The sequence below is a fragment of the Callospermophilus lateralis genome, chromosome 16 (genome assembly GCF_048772815.1).
Source record: "Callospermophilus lateralis isolate mCalLat2 chromosome 16, mCalLat2.hap1, whole genome shotgun sequence".
Taxonomy (NCBI): domain Eukaryota; kingdom Metazoa; phylum Chordata; class Mammalia; order Rodentia; family Sciuridae; genus Callospermophilus; species Callospermophilus lateralis.
Genome location: NC_135320.1, coordinates 84424078 through 84448337, shown reverse-complemented (window position 1 = coordinate 84448337; position 24260 = coordinate 84424078). Strand labels below are relative to the sequence as shown.

The 24260-nt window shown below is 48.7% G+C and overlaps 1 protein-coding gene across 3 annotated transcripts in view; it reads left to right on the top strand.

The window, feature by feature from the left end:
• Zfat (zinc finger and AT-hook domain containing) overlaps positions 1–24260 on the top strand; it is a 175787-nt gene that overhangs the window by 38054 nt on the left and 113473 nt on the right. For all 3 annotated transcript variants that reach the window (XM_076836095.1, XM_076836092.1, XM_076836094.1), the window contains one exon: positions 5335–5586. In XM_076836095.1, the coding sequence (XP_076692210.1) occupies positions 5335–5586 (252 nt within the window). The remainder of the gene's footprint in view (positions 1–5334; positions 5587–24260) is intronic.

The window sequence follows — 24260 nt, the reverse complement described above, 5'->3', positions numbered from 1 at the left end:
GAGGCAAGCATATGTTTGTGCACGCCACCCTAGTGCTTTGAACATAGTCCATAATGAGTGCTCTGTGCGTGGCAAACCTGCCCCCTCCCTTACGTGGCAAACCTGTCCCCTCCCTTATGCACAGTGCTCTTTAGTGTTGGGAGCTGTCACACTGAGGTGCATAGCTGCCTGAGACTGTCATTTTCCTGTAGAATTTAGAGGTCAGCCTCTGTTATTTCTGTGCTCTGTTAATTATACTAACCAAAGGACTTGCTCTCCAGTGAAGCTCACTGACTCTGAGGCAAACAGGTCCATTTTCAAATCCTGCCTCAGGCACTGTTCTGTTCTGTTCTGTTCTGTTCTGTGAGCTTGGGACATATTAATTAATCTTTGTATGCCTCAGTGTTCTTGACTGTGTAAAGGGGACAATACTAAGGATACCTTTGGGTATTAAGTGAGGAAATGCATGTGAAATATTTGGCAGTGGTGCCTGGGGTCTGGGTGCTGGATTTGTCACTGCTCTCATTCACGAGGCATTTCCACCACAGGCCATTGGAGCCCTGGGAAGCCTTGGGCCCTGGTGCCTGGTGCTGCAGAGCAGGATGTAGTCTGGCCCACTGAGGGGGTGCGCATCCTCCAGACACCTGAGAGGCTCACACTTCCTCTTCTCTGATAAATAATTCATTGTCTCCCCTAGTGCTTTTTGGGCTTTGGATGTAAATGTCAGGGAGATTGACTGTCAGGGCTCTAAAATATTTGTCTTTCAGGATCTTCCAAAATTCTGGAGCTGGTGTGACTAGAGATTGAGTTGCCAAGTAAGAGCACCAGGAGGCTGTGTATCTGTGCTCTTAGGCAGAAGAAAATGCATGTGCTCCTGATTATATTGGATTTCTTGGTGTATGAGCTATTGTAAAAGGAAGAAATTAAGCAAAAAACATGCACCGAGTCAGAATAAACAAGAATGCATGTACATCAAGGAATCATATAATCTAACAGTAGACTGGCTAGGAAGAGAAATTCCAAATCAGGATATTAGGGACCATGGCCAGAATAATAAACAGTAGTTGTTTATCAGTCCCTCAGTACCATGCTCAGACTATAGTGGATCACTGTTGTCAACAGTGACTCTGTAAAATAGGGACAGTTCTGTGTTTATTTTTCCCATTGGAAACTGAGGCTCAGAGGGGATTTGAATCCAAGTCTATGTAACTCCAAGTCAGTGTGCCCTGTGCCGTGCGCATTGGCTCCTTTAGTGTGGAAATGACCCTCAGTACCCATAGTGGGTATGACTCGGCAGGAACAGTTTGGCTGGAATGAGGAAACCCAGGTCCCAGGGTTGCAGCTCGGCGGCTCCCTGGAAGGGGTGCCAAGCCACTGAACATTTGGGCTCCCATTTCCTCTTCTGTTGATGAAGTTATGTTTGCTATACTCGTCTCATAAGGTTTTTAAGAATAAAATGAGATAATAGCAGAGAAAGTGTCTTGCAAACTTGAGTGATGCACATAAAGAACTCATTATTAAATTTTTGATTATGTTGGGCTATTTTTCCATGATGCTCATGTCTTGATTGAATTAAAAAGTCTTTGCCTCATGCTTTCTGTCCCTTGTCAGCTTTCTCTTGGGATCTGCATGGGTGATTATCTGACAAGAGGGAGTTGTCCCAGACTGTGGGATTAGAGCAGGTTCAGATGCACCATGGTCCAGCCCCCATTTTTCTAATTGGAAACTTGGAACATAAGAAATGACTTATTTTCCAAATGCCTCTTTTTCAGTCATCAAATAGTGGATCAAAGTGTTTATTAAATGAATATTCCATATTCAGCTCTGTTTAAGTTCCTGTGGGACCCAGGAATTGAGAGCCCAGCTCAAACCTTACAGTTTACAGTGCAAGGAGAGGAAAAGGGCAATAATTAGGAAACTGTCCACACTCTGCTGTGAGGAGTTCATGTTGTGAGGCGGGTCAGCTCGCGAGGGCCTGACTTGCTTAAAACAGCTGGGAACAGCCTAGGGAGGAGGTGCTGAGACTTGAGCTGGACCTGAAATATTGGGATGTGAATTGGAGTTAGGGGTCTGATTGGGAATGAGGAAGATGGTCACAGGCAGGGGGACTAGAACTGCATGTAAGTAAAGAGACAGGGACTATCTGCATGTCTAGGGGAGGGCACTGAGGAGTGGAGGGCGAGGCAGGGAGAGGGAGGTGCTCTGTGTGTGTGTGTGTGTGTGTGTGTGTGTGTGTGTGTGTGTGTGTGTTTCTAGGGTTATACCTAGAAGTCTGGTCTTTGTATGTGGGTAGAGTCATCCAGAATGATGGAAGATTCTAGAGCCAAGGAATGACAGGGAGACAGGAGCTGGGGCCAGGGAGAACCTGGAGTGGCACCTTGGAGTCTGGAGACTGTGTGCAGGCATGGGATGGCACAGTTGCCCTGGGTGGACAGGGGTTTGCCCTGCAGATGTTTTTGTGACAAAATCTCCAGATTTGAGTGACACTTGAGTAAAGGAATTTGGGGAGGAGGAAGAGGAAGTATAGACAACTAGCTCCTTCCAAATGTTTGGATTTAGAGCTTGCATCGTTTTCCTTGCCTGGTTCCAGGATTCTCAGCTCTTTTTATAAAATGTGGGTGGTTGACAGTAGCAACTCGTTTCCAGTGCTTAAATTATTCCAAGTTCATTTATGAATATTTCATTTTTAGCTAACTAATTGGTCTTGAGAATCTGAATTATGGATGTACCAAGATGGGAGATTAGTTTTGTCACCATTGTGTTTGAGGCTTTTCAAAGCTTTCAGGGCCGATTTTGTGTTTCTTCCTTGACAACCAGATTGCACCTTGCTCATCAGTTTAATTCAGCCAGCTTTACTGGGTCAGGGCACCAGGCTAGGTGCAGAGTGGATGAGGCATCAGCAGGGCAAGGGCTCTGCCTTCAAGGAGTCTCCACTCTGTGGGAAGACAGACTTCCAGACAGCCCTGCTGGATGGCACCCTGGCTGCATTCCCAGGCTGCCGCCAGCAAACTGTCTTTTGCACAGTTGGCACTGCTGCTGTTGGCTGTGTGCTCAGGTGTGTTGTGAGAAAACGTGGGGACTTGCCATGCCAGTTTGCCAAACTCCAGGTTAGGAGCACAGGGCGCCGCATGACTAAGTCCTCAACAGGCTTCTGATACCAGCCACAACCCAGGGGGAGTCTCCAGGGCCACCTTCTCTGACCAGCTAGCTGCAAATTTGGGGATCTCTAGGGCCTTCTTTAGGCTTGATAATTTGCAAGAATTCACAGAACTAAGGAAAGTTCTGTTACTTCGTTTTGGTCCTCTCAGGGAGTCCTAGACATCTCCTCTGTCTTTAGTGCATGACAACAGCAAGATAATCTCCATCCAGGAAGCTCACAGAGCCTTGGCTGTCCAGAGTATCTATTGGGCCTCAGTGACACACAGCCACCTGAATGGTCTCCAGACCCTCCTTGACGTTGTGACTGCTCTCCAGTGCCTCTGGAGGTTGGAGCTGATGTACTGGAGCCAAGGTGAAGCCTCATCAATCATCCAGGGGCCAAAGACCCCAGGGAAACACAGACCCTCCCATCCAGAGGGACATCTAGGAGTCTGGGGATCCCTCCTGGTCACCCAGAGAAAGGGCTGGACCTCTCTTGAGTTAGGTTAATTCTGGAATACGCAGCTGTGTCCTGAGAGAGCATTTCAAAGCAGTGGCTTCTTCATGGCAGGATGCCAGAGTTGATCACTGGGGTCAGATCTGGGCCACGAACTTCAATAGACTGTTATGAACCATGTTTGTGCAGCTCAGCTAATGTGACATGCGGTGGGTGTTTCATAGACTTTGCTAATTCTGCTGCTCAGATATCAATTGCTGCTTCAATAGGTTGTACATGCTGTTTTGAAGAATAATAATAGGAAAAGTTTTAATGACTTTGGGGTAAATACTTTTTCCTTACTCACTGCATTCCTTCTCTCCCCCATCCCCACATGTGGGTGCTGGTCCTCCTGGAAACAGCCTTTGTCTTCTCGTTGAAATTCAGTATTGGCGAGGGACCTGAGGGCTCTGGTCTGCTGCGTGTTCTGTCTGGACTCTCAGTGTGCCTTTATGGTTTGTAATTGTGCCTGTTGCTGTGGCTGGAGAGGCTGTAGTTGAGCCTCAGCCAAGGCAGACCTGTGCATTTCAGCTCAGCAGAGGCTTTGCTCCTGGAAATCTCCTGCCCCAGGAGAATGGGTGCCTGTCTCTCTATGTTCATGGGAACCCAGTGCCAAGGTCAGCTTCCTTGTCTAGAGTGCCTGCAGGTGAACTGCCTTCCCTGTAGACTCTGCCCCATAGCCTCCCTCTCTGACCATGAACACAGGCCACCCTTTTCATTAAGGATCTCTGTGGTGCTAGCAGTGGGTAAAGTGGCTGGTGTTTCACTGTGCAGAGCCACAACTTCAGAAAGAGCAGGAAGGTCCCCCAAAGATGTCCTCATCTATAGACCAGTCTTCAACCAAAATGATGCCAGGACCCGGGAGTCCTCCCTTTTCCCTGCTGTCCAATTCTGAGGACTGCCCAGATTGCATTCTTTAGTCAGACAGATGGCTGTGGTCTAGGGGATTTTAACCTGACCAGGAGTGTCCCCCTGGTTGGCTCTTTCAGGGGTTCCTCTCAAAGTCACATCCTCTGCTTCACTTTGCACGACTGTACATGCTGCTCTGCTTCCCGACCCTGCTTTGCTCTTAATTTCTACCTTTATTTCAGAGATGAAAGCCTTAAAGATGAACACTAATTAAGAAGAAATGCATGTTATAAAATGATTTGGAACTTGGCTTTAAAGCAGCTCTGATCATGCCATTTAAAATCAGTAGGTCGCTAGGAAACTTGAAAAATATTGTTATTGTCTTTACCCTATAATCTGTGGCTTTAGATTGTAATTATTTTTTCTCTTTATCACCAGGACAATTTGAATTTTTGAAATAATCTGAATAGTTGTCTGACTCATTAAGAGTATGACAAGCTCAGCAATGTCTGAGAACTCTTTGCAAAGAAGCAGCGAGATCTGGATTTAAAAGGAAGTGGTGGTTAGTGAGGATTTGGGTCTGGGGGCCAACAGCCACAGCTTAGTTCTCAAGCTTCATAGAAGGAGCTTGTGCAAAGGTTCACCTGACAGTCTTGAGGCAGAATATCATAAGATCCAGTACCATCAGCATTTAGGCACAGGGACAGTAGAACTGGGTGATGCTGCTGCAGCCGGGCCCTTCTAGGGCTTCTTTAGACTTCCATTTTTAATAAAATGGGAGACCTGAACATATTCTTACATTTAGAAATTGAGTGCGTGCCCTGCCCTGCCACCCGGTGTCACTCCACCCTGCTTTCTTGTTTCCTTTGCAGAGTTTTTGGTCATGAAGAGGAAGAGAGGCAGGCCTAAGGGGTCCACAAAGAAGCCCAGTGCTGAAGGGGAGCTGGTGGAAAACTTTGTGAACCCTAGCGAAGAGGGTCCACTGGCTCCAGACGAGGGGGCTGGCTTGACCCCGAGCAGCCTGGAGTGTGGCAAGTGCTGTCGGAAGTTCTCCAACACGCGCCAGCTGCGGAAGCACATCTGCATCATTGTGCTGAATTTGGGTGAGGAGGAAGGAGAAGCAGGTAAATGGACCAGGTGACCATGTCGGTTTCTCACAGAGTTGTACCTATGGATACTTGCTGACGGCTTTGCTTATTACTTGGAATAGCAGGCACTTATTCAGGTCTCCCCCATCTTATTTTCATAATGGTTACTGACTATTACTGTGTATAATCTTTGGAATTAATGTGCCATCTGTGAGCTGGAGCCCATGGTGTGCAGGCCCAGGGTGCCTTGATGGTGCTTTGGTGGGTCGTAGAGAGAGTAAAACAGTTTCTACCTTTGATGAGCTTATATTCTGTGAAAGGAGATTTGAGTTTTAAAATGCACAATGACAAAGGATAGAAAATTGTTCCTGGGAGAGGGTGAACTGGTACAAAGTCAGTGAATCTGGTGTCACAGTATGGCATTTGGCTGACAGGTGGGAGGTTGTCTTAAGGATGGACAGGGCCATGTGGATAGTGTGAATGACTTGGGAACTCAAGGCCGTGTTAGGAACCTGATTGGCCACCAGTGGCTGAGGACTGGGGTGTGGAGGTCAGCTCTGAAGTAGCTCCTACAAAGGGCTGAAGAGAAATGGCCTCCAGCAGGGAGGACAGCGGGGGGACAGCTCTCTTAGACTGCCTTCCTAGAGGAGCGAGGTTGCAAGGCTGTGCTACAGGCACAGGCCTCCAGTGGCTCTGTAATTATTGTTTGCTTCTGAGCTGTTTTCCAAGATTTCAGGCCGCTCCCATGTTTAGGAAGATCTTGGTGTTCCCTGCTTTGCTCAGCCTGCTGCATGGGAGACCATTCAGGTCTGGAATGTGGCTCCTGGGGTTGGAATCCCACTTAAGCACTTCTAAATCCCTTCTGCCTCTGCTCAGTCTCCTTGTCTGTAACATGGGGCTAGAAGCAATGCTGTTGCATGTGGTTGCTCTGAGTATTAAATTAGACAGGACTTGTAAAGAACATCATAGCCTTACAGAAGTACCCAGTAAATATCAGCTGTCCTTTTAGCTGTTGAGGGCCATGCAGAGACAGCACTATTTTCATTTTTCCTTTTCAAAGGATACACTTGGACACTGAAAGATGAAGTAATTTGTCCCAGGTTTCTTAGTCAGGGGACCTGGCCTTTGAACCCTGGCCATCCTACTTTGAACCTGTGCTCTTAAACTCTTTACTGTAAATGCCTCCCTCCGAACAGTGAAGCCAGACCCTTGGTGTGCAGAATCCTAGCACAGATTGGATGGATTATTGAGTAATTCATCAACTAATACTGATGAACATCTAGGATGGGGGCCAGGCTCATCGCCAACATCTGTGCAGGTTGTAGAAGATATATGATGTGGTTCTTCTGCTGCAAAGTGCCTGTGGAAACCTTACCACTGTGGGGTTAACAAGCAGCAGCCCAGGTCCCAGCTCGGCAGTGGGGACAGTGGTCCCGAGTCAGTACAGGCAGTGGCCATGTCAGAGGAGTGGGCAGCAGCTGCAAGATTGCAGAAGGATCAGTGCTGTTTGGGAGCCTAAAGTTCTTCTGGAGAATAAGGACAGTTTTAGAGAGGAAATATTGAAGAGTAGACCAGCACCCACCTTCCCCTGTTGCCCGGCTTTGTCAGTCTCTGCACTTGGGTGATAGGATGTTCCAGTTTCTCTCTGTCACACACAGACATTCACACACACCTTTTCCCACGTGTCCCAGTCTCTCTCTGTCACACACAGACATGTACACACACCCTTCCCCACGTGTACCAGTCTCTCTCTGTCACACACAGACATGCACACGCACACCTTTCCCCACGTGTACCAGTCTCTCTCTGTCACAGAGATTCACACATACCTTCCCCACGAGTCCCGGTCTCTGTCACACACAGACATGCACACACATACCCTTCCCCACGTGTCATGTCCCGGTTTCTCTCTCTCTGTCACACACAGACATTCACACACACCCTTCCTTCCCCACGTGTCCCAGTGTCTCTCTGTCACACACAGACATTCACACACACACCCTTCCCCACGTGTCCCAGTTTCTCTCTGTCACACACAGACATGCACACACACCCTTCCCCATGTGTCCCAATCTCTCTGTGTCACACACAGACATGCACACACACACACACCCTTCTCCACGTGTCCCGGTCTCTCTCTGTCACACACAGAAATGCACACACACACCCTTCTCCACGTGTCCCAGTCTCTCTGTCACACAGAGACATGCACACACACCCTTCCCCACGTATCCCGGTCTCTCTCTGTCACACACAGACATGCACACACACCCTTCCCCACATGTCCCAGTCTCTCTCTGTCACACACAGACATGCACACACACCCTTCCCCACGTGTCCCAGTCTCTCTCTGTCACACACAAACATGCACACACACACCCTTCCCCACGTATCCCGGTCTCTCTCGGTCACACACAGACATGCACACACACCTTTCCCCACATGTCCTGGTCTCTCTCTGTCACACACAGACATGCACACACACACCCTTCCCCACGTGTCCGAGTCTCTCTCTGTCACACACAAACATGCACACACACACCCTTCCCCACGTGTCCCGGTCTCTCTCTGTCACACACAGACATGCACACACACACCCTTCCCCACGTGTCCCGGTCTCTCTCTGTCACACACAGACATGCACACACACACCCTTCCCCACGTGTCCCGGTCTTTCTCTGTCACACACAGACATGCACATACACCCTTCCCCACGTGTCCCGGTCTCTCTCTGTCACACACAGAAATGCACACACACCCTTCCCCACATGTCCCAGTCTCTTTCTGTCACACATAGACATGCACACATAGCCTGCCCCGCGTTTTATGGCAGAGCTAGTTAATGCTTGTTGCATTTTAGCCAGAAAGACCTCTCTGTCCGACAAGGCTGCCCTGTTTATGTTTCTGCCTGGTCTTTCTGAGAACCCAGTTCTCTGACCGTCCAGTGCCATCTCCTCGCACATCTGTGTTGTTTCTGGGCCTTGTAGGTATCTCCTGTCAGGCTTTTCTGTGATGCACCCAGCCACCTTGGTGACTAGGCTGGGACTACGGATTGTACTCTGGCAACACCAGACATCCCTCTTCCTTTCCCATCCCCAAATCTCAGGCCTAGGTCTGGCTTTGGACAGTGTGAGTGGGTCATGAAGTGTGTGGATGTTCCTGGCTCCAAGGGTCAGGGCCTGCTTTGTGTATCAGTCCTTCAGTGTCCCCTTCACCTTACCAAATGACACTTGCCATGTGGCACTGTGGTACCATTTTCCCATGCTATGCAGGACTTTGTTTTGCTGCCAGCCGTGGTACATCTGATGAAAGTTCAGGTTCTGTCAGATTTTTTTTGCTGTTGTAAATAGCTCTTTAGTAAATTCTTAGTAAATCTGTAGGTGTATTTGTGAATATGCACATATGTGTACTCGTACATGTTTATTATGAGTATGCATGTGTGTATCTGTTTCTAGACTTCTAGAAAACTCCCAGCAACTTACATTCCAAAAATGTCTTGAGAGTGCTAATTGGAGATTATACTTTTTGTTTTCTCTTTTAATGACATAGAAAACGCGAAGAAGAAAACCACAGTGGCCCAGAACCTCGCTGCCCAGGCCTGGCGCCTTTTGTGCTGCTGAGGCCGAGAAGCCCCTCCTGTTGTGCACCCTGCCTGGGCCGTCAGGATGGGGTCGCAGTGCTCTTCGGTGGTCTTTTCTAGTTCTCCTTGTGGCAGGCACATTCTTTATGACAGTATTTTTCGTCTAGTTAGCTTTTTCTGACACTTTTTATGTTACAGAGGCTGTTCTCAGTGTCTCATAGCTAATCACTCTTGGAGTTCTCCTGGCAGCCTTCAAACAAGGCACTGTCATTATGTCCATCGTATAGGAGAGGAAACTGAGACAGCGAGGCCCAGCAGTGGGCCTGTAGTTCACAGCCTGCGAGTGGTGGACTTGGTTGTGGCTTTTGACTGGTTGCTGTGGGTCCTGACCCAGGCAGTCAGTGACTGTCCACTCTTGCCATCTTTAGAGCCTGTACAGCATCTCATCACATGTATAGGCCACAGATCTTACCCCATTGGTTTTCAGTTGATGGATGTTTAGGATTGTTTCAACTTTTTCTGCCTGATGAAAAAATACAGGTAATTGCCTGGTAACTAATTGCTGGGTGAACAGGGCCTGTTTTGCACGTTGATACGCAGGTACAGTGTCAGACCACCCTGAGAAAGTGTGTGTCAATTTCTACCCCATCTGTGTTGCTCTTGTTGCCTTGTTCTCTGGTTTCTCCCCACCAGTCTCAGGTGGGGGTGATTGTTTTAGTTTGCAGCTCTTTGGTCACTTATGATTGTTCCTGTACATGGGTATTAACTACTTGTGTTTGGTGTGTGGTTGGGAATATTCCTTATTAATGTCCTTTACTTATACCTTTGAATTAGCACATAGGCTGCAGATATTTTCAGTTTGTCCTTTATCATTTAATCTATCTGTAGCCTTTTTGGCATTTTGCTGGCACAATATATTTCTTGCCTTTGTATTATAGTTAGAAAAATTTCCCAAGGCCTGGCATTTCAGGAAGTATGCTTCTGTGTGCCTCCGTGACTCAGATGCTTTCATTTTACCTGTATTTTTGATTTGCCTGCAAATTACATTTTTGCATCAGTTGGAAAGTGAGACATTTATATATATTTGATCAATAAATTTAAACAAGGGAATAATCTTAATAAATGCAATTTAGCCAATGAACTATTTTAAATCATAGGGTCCATGGACAAAAATTAGGGTGTGATAGTTCAAAGTCTAAAAAAAACCCTTTAAAAAATAAACCTTTGCATTTCAGAGGTATTATGAATTCATAAGAAGTTACCAAGATAATGCAGAAAGATTTCATGTGCCCTTCACTCTGGCCCCCACCCACGTGCTGTATCTCACACAGGTGTAGCCTGATACCAAGATTGTAAGAATGTGTGTGTGCTCGCCTCCATCACTTGTCACTCACCACTGGGGGAGACTTGTGTCAGCAGCTGCTCCAGTAGGAGGCAGAACTGCCCTGTCTCACCAAGCTGACCTTGAGCTGCCCCCTTCCCACTGATGTGGTCTTGAACTCTGTGATTTTATCATTTCAAGAATGCGGTGTAAATTTAATCCCATAATATATGGCCTTTTGAGGTTGGCTTAAAAATCCTGTTTAGACCCCATTTCTAATTTGATAATTGAGGAATTTAGGTCCAGAGGTGATGTTATGGAGTGTCCCTGCTCATTTGGGGTGGCAGTGGGGGCAGGATCCCAGTCTCCCTGTTCCTGCCCAGTTACTAGCCCGCCCATCACATGCCTGTCTCACAACCAGTCTGGCTTCCACTTGGAGGATGTGGAGTTGAAGTGTTTCAGTGCTCCTCTGCCAGGTTTTTCTCTACATCACAAGAAATTGAGTTCTACTTGTGCTTTTCCTGGTGTTCACTGCCTACAGTTCTCTAGCAAGGGTAACAAGCACAGTCCCTTCTAATAAGATCTCAGCTGCCTCTTGCAACAGGCAGTACAAAAATTGGTCTCGTATTCCATGGTTTGAAATGACCTGAATGGACTTCAATTTCATAAGTACCTAGTGGGAAGGTGCAAACTCTGGGTGTGTTTTTCTCTCTGGCCACAGTAAAAGCTTCTCAAATATGCAGAAATGACCTTATGCCCAGCTGCCGTGTGGCTGAGGTCCATGCAACTGCACCATGTTCTTGAGTTTGCCATATAACAGTATTAGCATTTGGAAAATTGTCACATGATTCTTTTAATATATGCTCTGTAAAGAGCAGTTCAATAATATTTCAAACAATTGACCCTGACTCTATAGCTTGTTAAAACAATTAGAAGAAAACAAAATAAGATTTTTTTCCTCTACTGTGAACCCTGTCAAGTTAAAATAACACTTTTGATATGTACTCCATATTTATTTCATTCTGCATTTGAATAGTAAAAGAAACTGGAAAACTAGACTTTTCCCCCCCGCTGCTATGTGGAACAGCTGGTGTTTTTGAGAAACATTTTGCAGCCTACAGAAATCAGTATGTCTAGTTTATAAAAGTGGCTTCTGAACCTTTCTAAGCTTGTTATTTCTGGGGTCATTTTATGCAAAGAGAGTTGTAAAAATTTCCTTTTACTCTTGTCAAACCCTTCCTTAGAGGAGCAGGTGTGGATTTCATGGCTGCACCTGAGGTGCGCCTGTGCTCTTCATGGGGCTGTTTCCACAGTGTTTCAGGACCCTGCTTCTGCCTGTGTTTGTTAGTCACACAGCTGACTTAGTAAATACCTGAAAATTGGGTTTGAGTTGCATTTGAAAATTTGTGGTGAGGAGATGGTGCAGCGCCAGTCCCTGAGCGTTACACTTGTCTCTGTGGAAATTTGTGTATTGGCACCGTTTCTTTTGGCCACCTGTATGCCCTTGTTTTTTCTCAGTACTACTCAGGGAATGAAATTTAGAGTTCTGTAGCTACACTTGGCTTGGCAAAGTTCAAGGTCCCTCTGTGACCCTCTTTCCCAGCTCTCCTCCTGCCTCTCCGCTGCTCCTCTTCTGCCTGTCTCAGCACTATCCCTGATTCTGCTAGGGGTGGGGACTGGGGCAGGCTGCACCCCTAGAGCAGAGCTCCTCCAGGTCACAGGGACATGACCTCACCATGCTTACCATGCCTGCTTTCTTGTGGGTGCTGCATGTCCATTGCAGGTTCTCAGGGAGCTCTGCTTGCTCAGTGACCCAGCGAGGAAGCAGTCACCACCTTGAACTTGGCAGGTCACAATACAGGGGAGAAGGAGAGCCTTGGGTGGTTTCACTTTGGCCCAGGAGTGACATCTGCTGTTTCTGTTTATGCAACTTATTGGCCAGGAGGGGTCCTGCAGCCCCACCTGACCAGGAAGTGCAGCCCTGCCATGTTCCCAGGGCAACAGGAAACTGAAGTGCTTGGTAGCCTCCATTGTGTCTGCCGCACAGTTTCTAGGCATTATCATGGTTCTGGTGTCCTGCAAATGTTTTCCTTGCCCATATTTCTCTCTAGGTGTCCCACAGGACTTTGCTACTGACCTCACTGTCCAGCTCCTAATAGGTTTTTTTCCCGGTTTCATCTCGGTGACTGGCCCCACCATCCAGATACCTCAGTCAGAAGAAGCCCCCTCATCTGCTGCATCCCTTTCCTTATCACAGTGGCTGGCTTCCTGCTGAGTAGCTCCCCTTCCCTCCCCATCCCTGCCCCCATCTCTGTGGGCCAGGCCCCAGCATCTTTCCAGTGGACTCTGCTAAGAGTTCAGCTCTGCCCTTCCACTGCAGTGGTTGGCAGACAGTTGGGGGATACATCTCTGGTCAAATCCATTCATTTACTAGTAAGCTGTATATTTCTAATGTAATGAGTATTCGGAGTCCTTACTGTGGACCTGCCATTTTTCCTAGAATTGTACAAATATCAACTCATTTCTTCTTCATAAAACTCCCATGAGGCAATTATTATTTTTGTCTCCATTTTACAATTAGGAAACCAAGGCATACATCCTGTCTAGTACCACATTGTAGTCAGTGATGGGCCTGGAATGTGAACTGAAGCATTTCGGCTCAGTTAGGTACACTGCTATATTAATATGTTATAGATATTATAAAACATATGGAAAAGACTAAGTGTCAAAGGATGAGATAAGAAGGGTAAAGAGGAGTTCTTGTCCTTACCCTGAAGGTGGCCTTCCAAGATGCTCATCACTGTTCAAGAGAGTCTGAGCCCCTGAAATCCTACTGGGTCACTTGAGAGCTGGCTCCTGCTCTACTCTGTACCTGACTTCCTTCTTAGCCCTTGCCACCTTTCCCACCCAGGGGGACAAGGGCCTTTGGAAGCCTGTGAGTGGCAGGTATCCTGTGCTCTTCTCATCTCTTGTGCACATCATTTCTTTTGTTTGGGGTGCCCTTTGTCCTTTCTGCTCCAAGTAACTGCACTCCTTCAACAATGTTGGAACCCTGGCAGCCCCCTGAACCACTGGGGCCCTGTCATATCACCTGTGGCTTCTCCTTGGACAGTGGAACCCTCTCCCATGCCAGTCACTTCCTGCTCATCTCTAGACCGCAGCTTCAGTCCCATTGGTAATTAAGTCTTTTGATGAGGTGTGTCAGTTGGTACCACGTATCCCACTCTGTCAACTGCTGGCATCCAGGGCTGTTAGTAAGCAGGGCAGACTCAGGACCTTTTATGGGTGGGGAACATTCACCCACAAAGTCCTTTATGCTAGGACTTTTGAAAGTAATACTTTCTTGATCAGCGTAATGGAGGCCAGCCTGGGGATTGGTGCTCTTGGGGACTCTGGTGGAAGCCAGTGGACTGGTGCTTAGAGGCAGTATTGCTGTCTGAAGCTTAGTGGGCTGCCCACTACCTCCTGGAGTGGAGGGCCTGGGCCTGGTGGGTGTGATGCAATCCCTGATGCAAGGGATGTAATGAATGGTTCTGAGAGAAGCAGATGGCTGTTGTGCAATGTGACCATGTTTTGAAGGAGTGCTGTCTGTGGCAGTCCTGAGGTCTGAGATACTCTGGAGTGGACGGCCCTGGGCCCCATGCCCATTGAGGCAAGACATGCTCCCCAGATGTTGAGGAGGTTGGCTACAGCTGTGGGCTATGTGAGGTCCCTGCAGCAGCCGATTCTCGTCTCCTACTCCTGAGTTTATGCTCTTGTGGGCTCTGAGCCAGACTTTGGGGATTGAACTTGAGTAAGAGGAGTTTCTTCCCTTGAGCAGCTGAGTCTGGAGAGCAGGCAGGGATATAAATAGATGAAATGTGGTAGTGGGCTGAGCCACAGGTGCAGGGGCATGTCCTGTAAGGTTCCCTGGAGGAGGGGGCTGCGGGCTGTGGGCTGCAGGCTATGAGCTACTCCTCTATCGATGATTTGGCAGTGGGGGAGGCGGTGGAGAGGGAGGTGCAGGAGGCATTTGCTGCCTGAAGTTTCATGCAAAAGCCTGCAGCTGAGGGAATGAGCTGAAGCTGCGGTCTAGAGATGAGCAGGAAGTGACTGGCATGGGAGAGGGTTCCAGTGTCCAAGGAGAAGGCACAGGTGATATGACAGGGCCCCAGTGGTTCAGGGGGCTGCCAGGGCACAGGTCAGGAGTGGGGTGGTTTGTTGCAGCTGTATGTGCAGTGACTGGGGCAAGGTGCAGGTGAAGGCCGCATGCCTGTCCTGGGTTTGTGTCAGTCAGTCCCTGTGGGAACAGTGCCCTGGAAGCAGTGCTCACCTGTCCTTCTCTCATCACAGGAGAGACAGGAAGATGTGAGAAAGCCCCGGGGAAGAGGGAAAGCAGAGGATGCATATTCAGCAGGTAACAGAGCTGCTGGGTCTGAGAAGCTCTTAAACTGCTGTCTTAGCAGGGTGGAGCAAATTGGTGGCAGTGCCCCAGAATATAATCCCTCATCAGTCTGCTGTTCTGACAACTGTTCTGGCCTTTTGTTAATGTGGTTGATAACATTTTTGCTCTCTGGGGCATTTTGAGATTTAATTAGTTCTGGGGCAATTTAGAATAGGTACTTTAGAATATTAGTGCAGTGTTAATTATAAATGAATGCATATGAACTAATTTCTTCAAACGTGTGATTGCATTTACATTTAACTCTTCACCTGCCCATTCTCAGTGTGGCATATCTTGTCTGACTATCAGGTTGCAAGAGGGGACTCTGACAAATTGTGCTGGGAATTCAGGGGTGAAACATGCACACCCAGATCACATAGGATTGGGAAACAAGGCAGGGTCTCTGCTGAAGGGGCTCCTAGGAGAGGAGGGGTGGAGGGCAAAGCACAGGAAGCGTTTGTGGTAAAAGGAACCTACTTGGATTTTGTTCCAGCTGGGTTTCCTTCTTGGTGAGGTTTCCTTGATCAGAGCTTGGGACAAGAGTGTATGCATGTGCATGTGTGTGCACCAGGGGGGCTGCTGGCATGGGGCGAGGTTCAGCACTGGGGCATGGACTCCCACTCCAGAGCATCTACTTCCCCTCCAAGGTTCACTTGCCCATTGTGCACCGTCATCACTTTAAAAAGTGCTGTGGGATTTCCAAAGGAAGTGAAATATAAAGAATGATGTCAGTGTGCTAGGGGTGAAGAGCAATATGGCACAGATGTCAAGGAATTGAAGTCACAGTCCTGAGATTGTCAGTGACTCCCACAGGCTAGGTGGCAGGTGAGGCAGCGCTTCACTGCTGCTCTTTATTAAAACCATAAATGAAACCCGAGTGGTCCAGTTGTCCCCTTCCTGAGGGAGCTACGTCCCCAACACCCTCAGCTGATGCCTGGACCCATGGATAGGACCAAACTCTGTATATACTGTGTTTTTTTTCCTGTAAATAGATACCTATGATAAAGTTTAATTTATAAAGTGAGTACAGTAAGAAATTAGCAGTAATAGTAAAATAGAATAATTAGAACATTATACTCTAATTGAAGTTATTTGCAACCTATGAATTGATTGGTTTCTGAGATTTTTGGATGGTGATTAACCATGGGTACCTGAAGCTATGCACAGGTGCCTGGTGTAGCTCCAGTCTCAGGCCTGAGTGGGACTTTTGCATGTAGCAGACACATCTCAAGGGCCACTGTGTGTGTCTCACCATGTGAGGGTCTCTGCGTCTCTTCTCTCTTGTGAGCCTTACAGTGATTGATTCTGCAGATGCGATCATGGTTCAGAGAGAGTTCTAAGTTCATTTAGCTGTGAAAGGCAGAGCCCAGGTCTCCACTTAGATGCCCTTGACTCCACATCTGGCTTCTCCACCATGCCTTCTCTGGATGGGGACGTTTTCTTAAAGTGGTATTTGGAAGAGTACTTCATGTGTCCTGATCCAGTAGATTTTAGGTTCTTGCTCTTTGGGGGTGTTCAGTGGCTTGTGCTGCAAGTACACCAAGGAGGACATGGGAAGTTGTCAGGGGAGCTGGCCGGGACCCCACTCACCATCTAAGGAGTCATGTCCTTCTATCCTTGATCATGTTGAAATTGCCCAAAGAGGTCACTTGGAAAAAATCCTGCTCTTAAAAAGACTTTGGAAGGCACCATTCTGGTGCATTGATAGTCACAGCTGGATCCTCCTAGGACACAGCTTGAAGTGAGGCTTGATGGACCAGGGACTGTAGCTAGGGCCTTGCTTTCTGGAGGACCACATTGGTAAGAGCATTGGAGAGAAAAGTGAGACTGAAAAGACTGGCTGAAAGGGCAGAGGTGTGTGGAGTAGTGGCGTTTCAGGTGCTAATTGTGCCTGAAAGTGCTTTGCAAACCGTCTTGGTGCCCCGCCTGAGGAATTGCTGTGGTAGAGTGGTTTATCTCTGTTTGATGATGCTGGTCAGAGGAGAAATACCAAAAGGTGTTCACTGCAACTAGATATTTCTGAGTGAAAGCCACATCTTCTGAGAGGATCAATATTGCTCTCTTTCCTTGTGACCTGGCTCCCCAGGGTAGGGTCAGAAAGCATTTATAGGGTTATGATGTCACCTACTCTGGCTTTTAAGCATTTCAGACAGATTTCAGTTATTGATCTTTCTAAAATACATTCTGTTTTTTCTTGGATAAGAGTCTTTTCTAGAGCTCAGTGAAAATATTTTCAAATATTTGCTACAGTTTGAAAACAGAATATTACTGTAGATTTGTGTGTGTTGGTCACAGTCTATTACTATGACAAAATACCTGAGATAATCAACTTATAAGATGGAAGAGTTTATTGTGGTTGGTGGTCTCAGAGGGTTCAGACATTTTAGTTCATGGTTGCTTGGCTCTTTGTTTTAGGGCCTGTGGTGAGGCAGCACTTCTTGGATGGGAGTGCCTGGTAGAGCAAAGTTCCTCACCTCATGGTGACCAGGAAGTAAGAAAGAGATAGGGAAAGGCTGGGGGACCAATAGCCCCTTCCAGGGCACAGCCCCAGTGACCTATCTTCCTTCCTGTGGCCCTACATCCTGAAGGTCCCACCACTTCCCAGTAGTGCCAAGCTGAGGGCCAGGCCTTTAACACAAGGGTCTTTCGGGAGATACTCCTTATCCAAAGCATAGCCCTTGTGATTCCCACCTGCCCCCGAAGCAGGACATCTGGAAAGCAGTTGTTTTGAAAGAGGCATCTGGAAGACTTGGATAGACCTGGATCCCCTCCATGCAGCCCCCTTGATCTTTTTATTTCCCACACTAAGATGTCTTTCTTAGGACTCCCGCTTAGCCACTGCTCTCTTCAGGTGCTCTGCCTAGGCTCGAGGTCAACCGGACGTTCTATGGAACAAGGATAAATGAATTATCCATAATTCCCATTTGATATTAGTGGGCAGCTGGATTTCTGCCGGGAGCTCTCTGACTGCCCCATGTCCTGCCATCCCAGCAGGGTGACTCTTCACAATGTGTGTGTTGCTAGGGGTTCAGACTGTCTTGGTGTAGGCAGATGGCCCTGATTCTTGGAGCATAGATAGCTCTTGCTTTCTTCCTCTCCCAAGAATCTCCACCACTTAGCAAGAAGTGGCTCTGTAGAGCTGAAAGAGCCCACGTGCCCTGGACACGCGTAATGGATTATAAATGCCTGGCCCTGGAGGCTGGCACTGGAATGGCGATCTGTTGTGCCTCGAGCCAGAGGTGCAAGCAAGTGCACTGTGGACCTTGGCTGCAGGTTCCACTGGGACTGTTCAACTGTGTAAAGCCACTGGGAGCAATTGTCCTTGGCTGAGGGCCCAGAGAGCAAATGCCAGCTTTTGTTTTACTCACCTTGACCTTTAGCACAGTGGCCCTGGGACCCCTGTCAGAGGGAGGTGGGTTGGGGGTGGATGAGCTGCTCAGCAGCAGTGTTTGGGGCTGTGGTACATGAATAGACCTTCAGTTAAGCTTTTTCTTTACCCCCAGAGAAAGCAAAGGAAAGGAAGCTGAAGGGAATGTGGGCATTATCTGGGGGGAAAATAGGAAAATTTAAAAAATCAGTAACTCAGAGGAAGCAGGAAACTATTTAAAAGCACCTTCTTTTTTTTTTTGATTTTTTATTATTAGTTGTTCAAAACATTACATAGCTCTTGACATATCATATTTCATACATTTGATTCAAGTGGGTTATGAACTCCTATTTTTACCCCGTATACTGATTGCAGAATCGGTGTAACATCGGTTACACATCCACGTTTTTACATACTGCCATACTAATGTCTGTTGTATTCTGCTGCCTTTCCTGTCCTCTACTATCCCTGCCTCACCTCCCCTCCCTTCCCATCTTCTCTCTCTACCCCATCTACTGTAGTTCATTTCTCTCCCTTGTTTTTTTTTCCCTTTCCCCTCACTTCCTCTTGTATGTAATTTTGGGTAACGATGGGGGTCTCCTTCTATTTCCATGCAATTTCACTTCTCTCTCCCTTTCCCTCCCACCTCTCATCCCTGTTTAATGTTAATCTTCTTCTCATGCTTTTCCTCCCTGTTCTATTCTTAGTTGCTCTCCTTATATCAAAGAAGACATTTGGCATTTGTTTTTTAGGGATTGGCTAGCATAACCTGCTCTAGTGCCATCCATTTTCCTGCAAATGCCATGCTTTTGTCATTTTTTAGTAAAAGCACCTTCTTGAAAGGCCAAGATACAGGTGAGCTGGGTGAGAAACGCCATGCACTCACAAAAGCACCCACCAGCGTGACTTCCAGCAGGAGTCTAGGAGGCGCGTCGGTGGGGAAAAGTCAGCCTTGCATAGTGCAGAGATGGGTCAAGTGAGGGTGCCGGGAAGTTCATGAGCACCCAGGTCAAGTGGGAATGCGAACTCTGGTGTCCAAAAGGAAATGAGCACAGACTTACCAACAAGACTTGTTAAAATGCCCTTCTCTTCTTCCCTCCATGTTTCCTGCACTTTCACAAAGAAGTGCTGAGCCTTTGCACTTGTGGCCAGCGTCTCTGGGTAGCATCCAGGTCTTCATGCTGGTCCTTGTCACCAGCCACATGCTTGGTGTCTGACCTTGAATTATTCGTTGCTTCCTAATGCCCTGGGCACTGGCCTCAGTGAGTGTACCTGCTCTTCTTTATAGGGCCCTGGTCCTGGAGCCATCTGCCAAGATTATCGCCAAGAACCACTTCCTTAGCTGCTCATTGTGGTTCCTGGCCCAGTGTGCCCAGAGCCATGAGAAATCCTGTGCTGAGGCTTCTGAAGCTCTGGAGACGTGGTTGGCCTGGGCTGTGGGTCCACAGCGGTTGACATGGAGAATAGAGGCTGTGGGGCTCCCATCTGTGCACTTCGGGTAGTCCTGGGGGTATCTTGGTTTGTGCGCCCGGGAGCCACTGTGGCTGCAGGCAGTTTATCTGGATGTAGTCTCAGGACATGGGCGTGCGGGTGTGGGGACTGGGGCATTGAAGAGAGGGAGCCAGGGGTTTTTCACAGGGTGCTGCTGGGCTGTGGGTTTGGACTCTGGGGATGCTGCCACAGTGGCTGCCAGCATCAGTCACTGCAGTGGTGGTTCAGAGAGATGCTGCTGGCTTCACTGTGGCTGCTCCTGCATCAGGGAGGATCTGAAGTGTGCAGAGAGCCCACAGGCCCAGGCAGGGGGCTGTTGGCTGTCCAGTAGCATTGAAAGGCACGTGGTTGTCACCTGCTCTGTCTTTCCCAGGCTTTTTTCCTACTCTCTCGCATTTCTTACTCCTTCACCTTCTTTTTCCTGCCACCTGTCATCACTTTGGCTTTGGGCAGCAAGACTCTGGCACATGAGCCTTAGGGGAGCAACTGTCCCCCAGCCGTTGCAGTGGGTCAGGGTGCATGCGTGGGTCCAGCAGCTGCAGTCAGCTTGGGGGGTTTGGTTGACTTGTGGTTCATATTGTTGGAGCCCACAGAGGGAGCGTGTGTGCTTGGAAGTCATGGCCTTATCTGTGCAGGGGCAGGGTATAGGTGGTTTATGGCAAACCTTGGAGGGCTTTATCTACTACCTTCTCCTGATGAGGAAGGGAGTGCAGCCATTGAAGGTGTTTAAGGAGAAAGAGACAGTTCAGGTTTTTGAGGAGAAAGTGTTTCACTCTAGGGTCGAGGTGTAAAGTGGTTTCTGAGTGTGTTACTCAAGACCTTCCTAGTACAGGCATCATTTAAAAAAATTAAGAATCGAGTCTCTTCCTTATGTGACAAGGAGTCTGGGCCTTGGGTCCAGCACAGCTGTGCCATTAAGTTCAGGATCTCCCTTTTCCTTGTGACCCTGAAGGCACTGACCTGGGCTTCCACTTGCCCTGCCACGGTGGCTGCCCCTGCTGCAGTTCTAGGCAGGGGCATGGCAATGTCCATGGCAGTACCTCACCTACTAGGCGGCAGAGCCCCTCCCAGAGCCCCTCCCAGAGCCCCTGGCCCCCTTCTCCTGGACACCATGGCTGGGCCCAGGTCCTGTAGGACAGCTGCAGCAGCTTCTTAGCTCTGTGGAGGGGCTCTTGCCCTCAAAGAGGGGTGGGAGCCGGAAGTGGGTAGGGGTAGGGTGGGTACCAGCACTGGCACTTCCCAGCAGCCACTTTCCCAGAGGAAAGTTCAAGCAGGAGCTGCTGAAGAGTTAGCCGACAGGCGGATTCTGGCCCAGTCCTGCCTTGTTCAAAACTCAGGGTTTTCCCCACACTGGATTTTAATGTGACAAGGCTTCCAAACCTTCCCCACCCCCTGCACCATGTTCATCATCAGCTCTGCAGTGTGCTCACAATGCCTGCGGCCTAGAGCAGAGTGGTCCGCTCCCTCCTTGTAGAGCATGGGAGCTCTTTAGCCACCTCCTACTACCCCCCCTCCTACAAACCCCCCCACCTCCTACTAACCCCCACCTCCTACTACCCCCCCAACTCCTACTAACCCCCCCCGCCTCCTATTACTCCCACCTCCTACTACCCCCACCTCCTACTACCTCCACCTCCTACTAACCCCCGCCTCCTACTAACCCCCGCCTCCTATTACCCCCACCTTCTACTACCCCCACCTCCTACTAACCCCCACCTCCTACAACCCCCACCTCCTATTACCCCCTCCTCCTACTAACCCCCACCTCCTACAACCCCCACCTCCTACTAACCCCTACCTCCTATTAACCCCCACCTCCTATTAACCCCCACCTCCTACAACCCCCACCTCCTACTAATCCCCACCTCCTACTAACCCCCACCTCCTACTAACCCCCACCTCTTACTACCCCACCTTCTACTACCCCCACCTTCTACTAACCCCACCTCCTACTAACCCCCACCTCGTACTAACCCCCACCTCCTACTACCTCCACCTCCTACTACCCCCACCTCCTACTAACCCCCACCTCCTACTACCCCCACCTCCTACTACCCCCACCTCCTACTAACCCCACCTCCTACTAACCCCCACCTCGTACTAACCCCCACCTCCTACTACCTCCACCTCCTACTACCCCCACCTCCTACTAACCCCCACCTCCTACTACCTCCACCTCCTACTACCCCCACCTCCTACTAACCCCACCTCCTACTAACCCCCACCTCGTACTAACCCCCACCTCCTACTACCTCCACCTCCTACTACCCCCACCTCCTACTAACCCCCACCTCCTACTACCTCCACCTCCTACTACCCCCACCTCCTACTAACTCCCACCTCCTACTAACCCCCACCTCCTACTAACCCCCACCTCTTACTACCCCACCTTCTACTACCCCCACCTCCTACTACCCCCACCTCCTACTAACCCCCACCTCCTACTAACCCCCACCTCTTACTACCCCACCTTCTACTACCCCCACCTCCTACTAACCCCCACCTCGTACTAACCCCCACCTCCTACTACCTCCACCTCCTACTACCCCCACCTCCTACTAACCCCCACATCCTACTACTCCCACCTCCTACTAACCCCCACCTCCTACTAACCCCCACCTCCTACTAACTCCCACCTCCTACTAACCCCCACCTCCTACTACCCCCACCTCCTACTTCCCCCACCTCCTACTAACCCCCCACCTCCTACTAACCCCCACCTCCTACTAACCCCCCACCCTTCTACTAACCCCCTGCCTCCTACTAACCCCCGGCCTCCTACTAACCGCCTGCCTCTAACTAACCCCCCGGCCTCCTACTACACCCCCCACCTCCTACTACACCCCCCCACCTCCTACTACTCCCACCTCCTACTAACCCCCACCTCCTACTAACCCCCACCTCCTACAACTCTGCCTCCTACTAACCCCCAGTTATAGTGTGTGTTTGCTTGTTTGGTTTTTGATTCATGCCATCAACTGGCTTATGCTTTGGTGAGCTCTAATTCTCAGGTACTTTTTATGGGACCATATCTGTTCCTAGCATATCACCCACATATTGAATTGTATCCCATGGCAAATTCTATTATACAGTGAAGCATCATTTTAAGGGCAAAAATTCTGTAAGATGTTGTTTCTACCTGTTTATAACAACCAGCATATTCTGCTTTAGTTATTTATGCATGTGTATCACCCAATATACAGACTACAAAAAAGACTTCTATGACTCAGACAATTTGTAGACCTTTGGAAATGTTTTTGTTATAGCCACTAAAAAATAAAATAAAATAAAATAAGCCCACACTGCTGTGGGCATGATGCCACCAAGCCTGTCAGAACGTGAGCCCCAACAGCAGCTGTGGAGACCTCCAGCTCCAGCTCTGCCTGTGCACCCCCATAGGTGTCCTTTGTCCTTCAAGGATGGACATTGGTCCTTGATTTGGCCTTGGAGTGAGGTGTGCAGTTCTGTCTGAGTCACGAGCTCAGCTACTCATTTTTCTCTTCAGTTTGATATTAACATATTGAATGTTGATTCTAATTATATGGTTAAGGACCTTTTCCAGTCAATTTGAAACTTCCCTAACACTGTTTTAATGGCTCTAGAGATGATCCAGGTACCTGGACTCTAGGCCAAGCACTCCAACCTTCAGTTGTAGAACAGAAACCGAGAATGTGTGTTCTTATCATTAAACTCCTTAGCCAAGGTTTTCTCTGGCCTCGTTGCGAGGGACTCTCCTTCCCGGAGTCAGTCCTTCCTTCTCCGGGCTGCCTTTGTGGGTCCAGGTGTTGGATTGCTGAGGCTGCCTCAGCTTCCAGGGAACAGACTGCCACTTTGCCTTGGCCTGCTTCCCTTGACTTTTCCCACTCATCTGGCTTCTTATTGCTCCTGGCTCTGGTTGCACCTCCCTGATAACCCCACATTCCAGCACTTTCCAAACACGCTCCTTGTGCCTGCCTGTCTTATTGCCTGTCCTGTGCCTACCCATTCACCCCAATGCACTCTGAAAAAGACTTATGTGGAGTGGCATGTATTCTGAAACAGGGACCCAAGGCAGCTCATTATAGATTCTATGACTTTCATCCTAGGAGAGCTCCCCACCCGTCTTCCTGTATTTCCTTCTCTCATAGGGAGCTCAAGTAGCATGCTCTCACAGCATTCAGAGAGGACTCTGTGCTCCTCAGATTTAGCAGAGAAGCTTTCCTTGCCCCTCTGGAGGATACCGTGTTCCTCTGTGAAGGTTGCTGCCAGTGGCGATGGACTCGTTCTGTGTGTTTGAGTGCTGTTTGAGCTCATCCAGCGCATCCTCCACAGCACTGATGCACACTCAAAGCGTGGTTTAGGCTGCCTGTTCTCTGGCTTGGTCTGCTTTGGTGGCTCACCATTGCCTTCCAAGAGGTACACCTGGGAGTCTGCCATTGTGTGGGAACTAGAGACATGTTTTGTTTGGCTCCTAATTGCTTTAAGGAATTCTAGATTAGGGTCAGCCTTGGATAATTAGATTTCTCCCTTTGAACCTTCAGAAGATGTG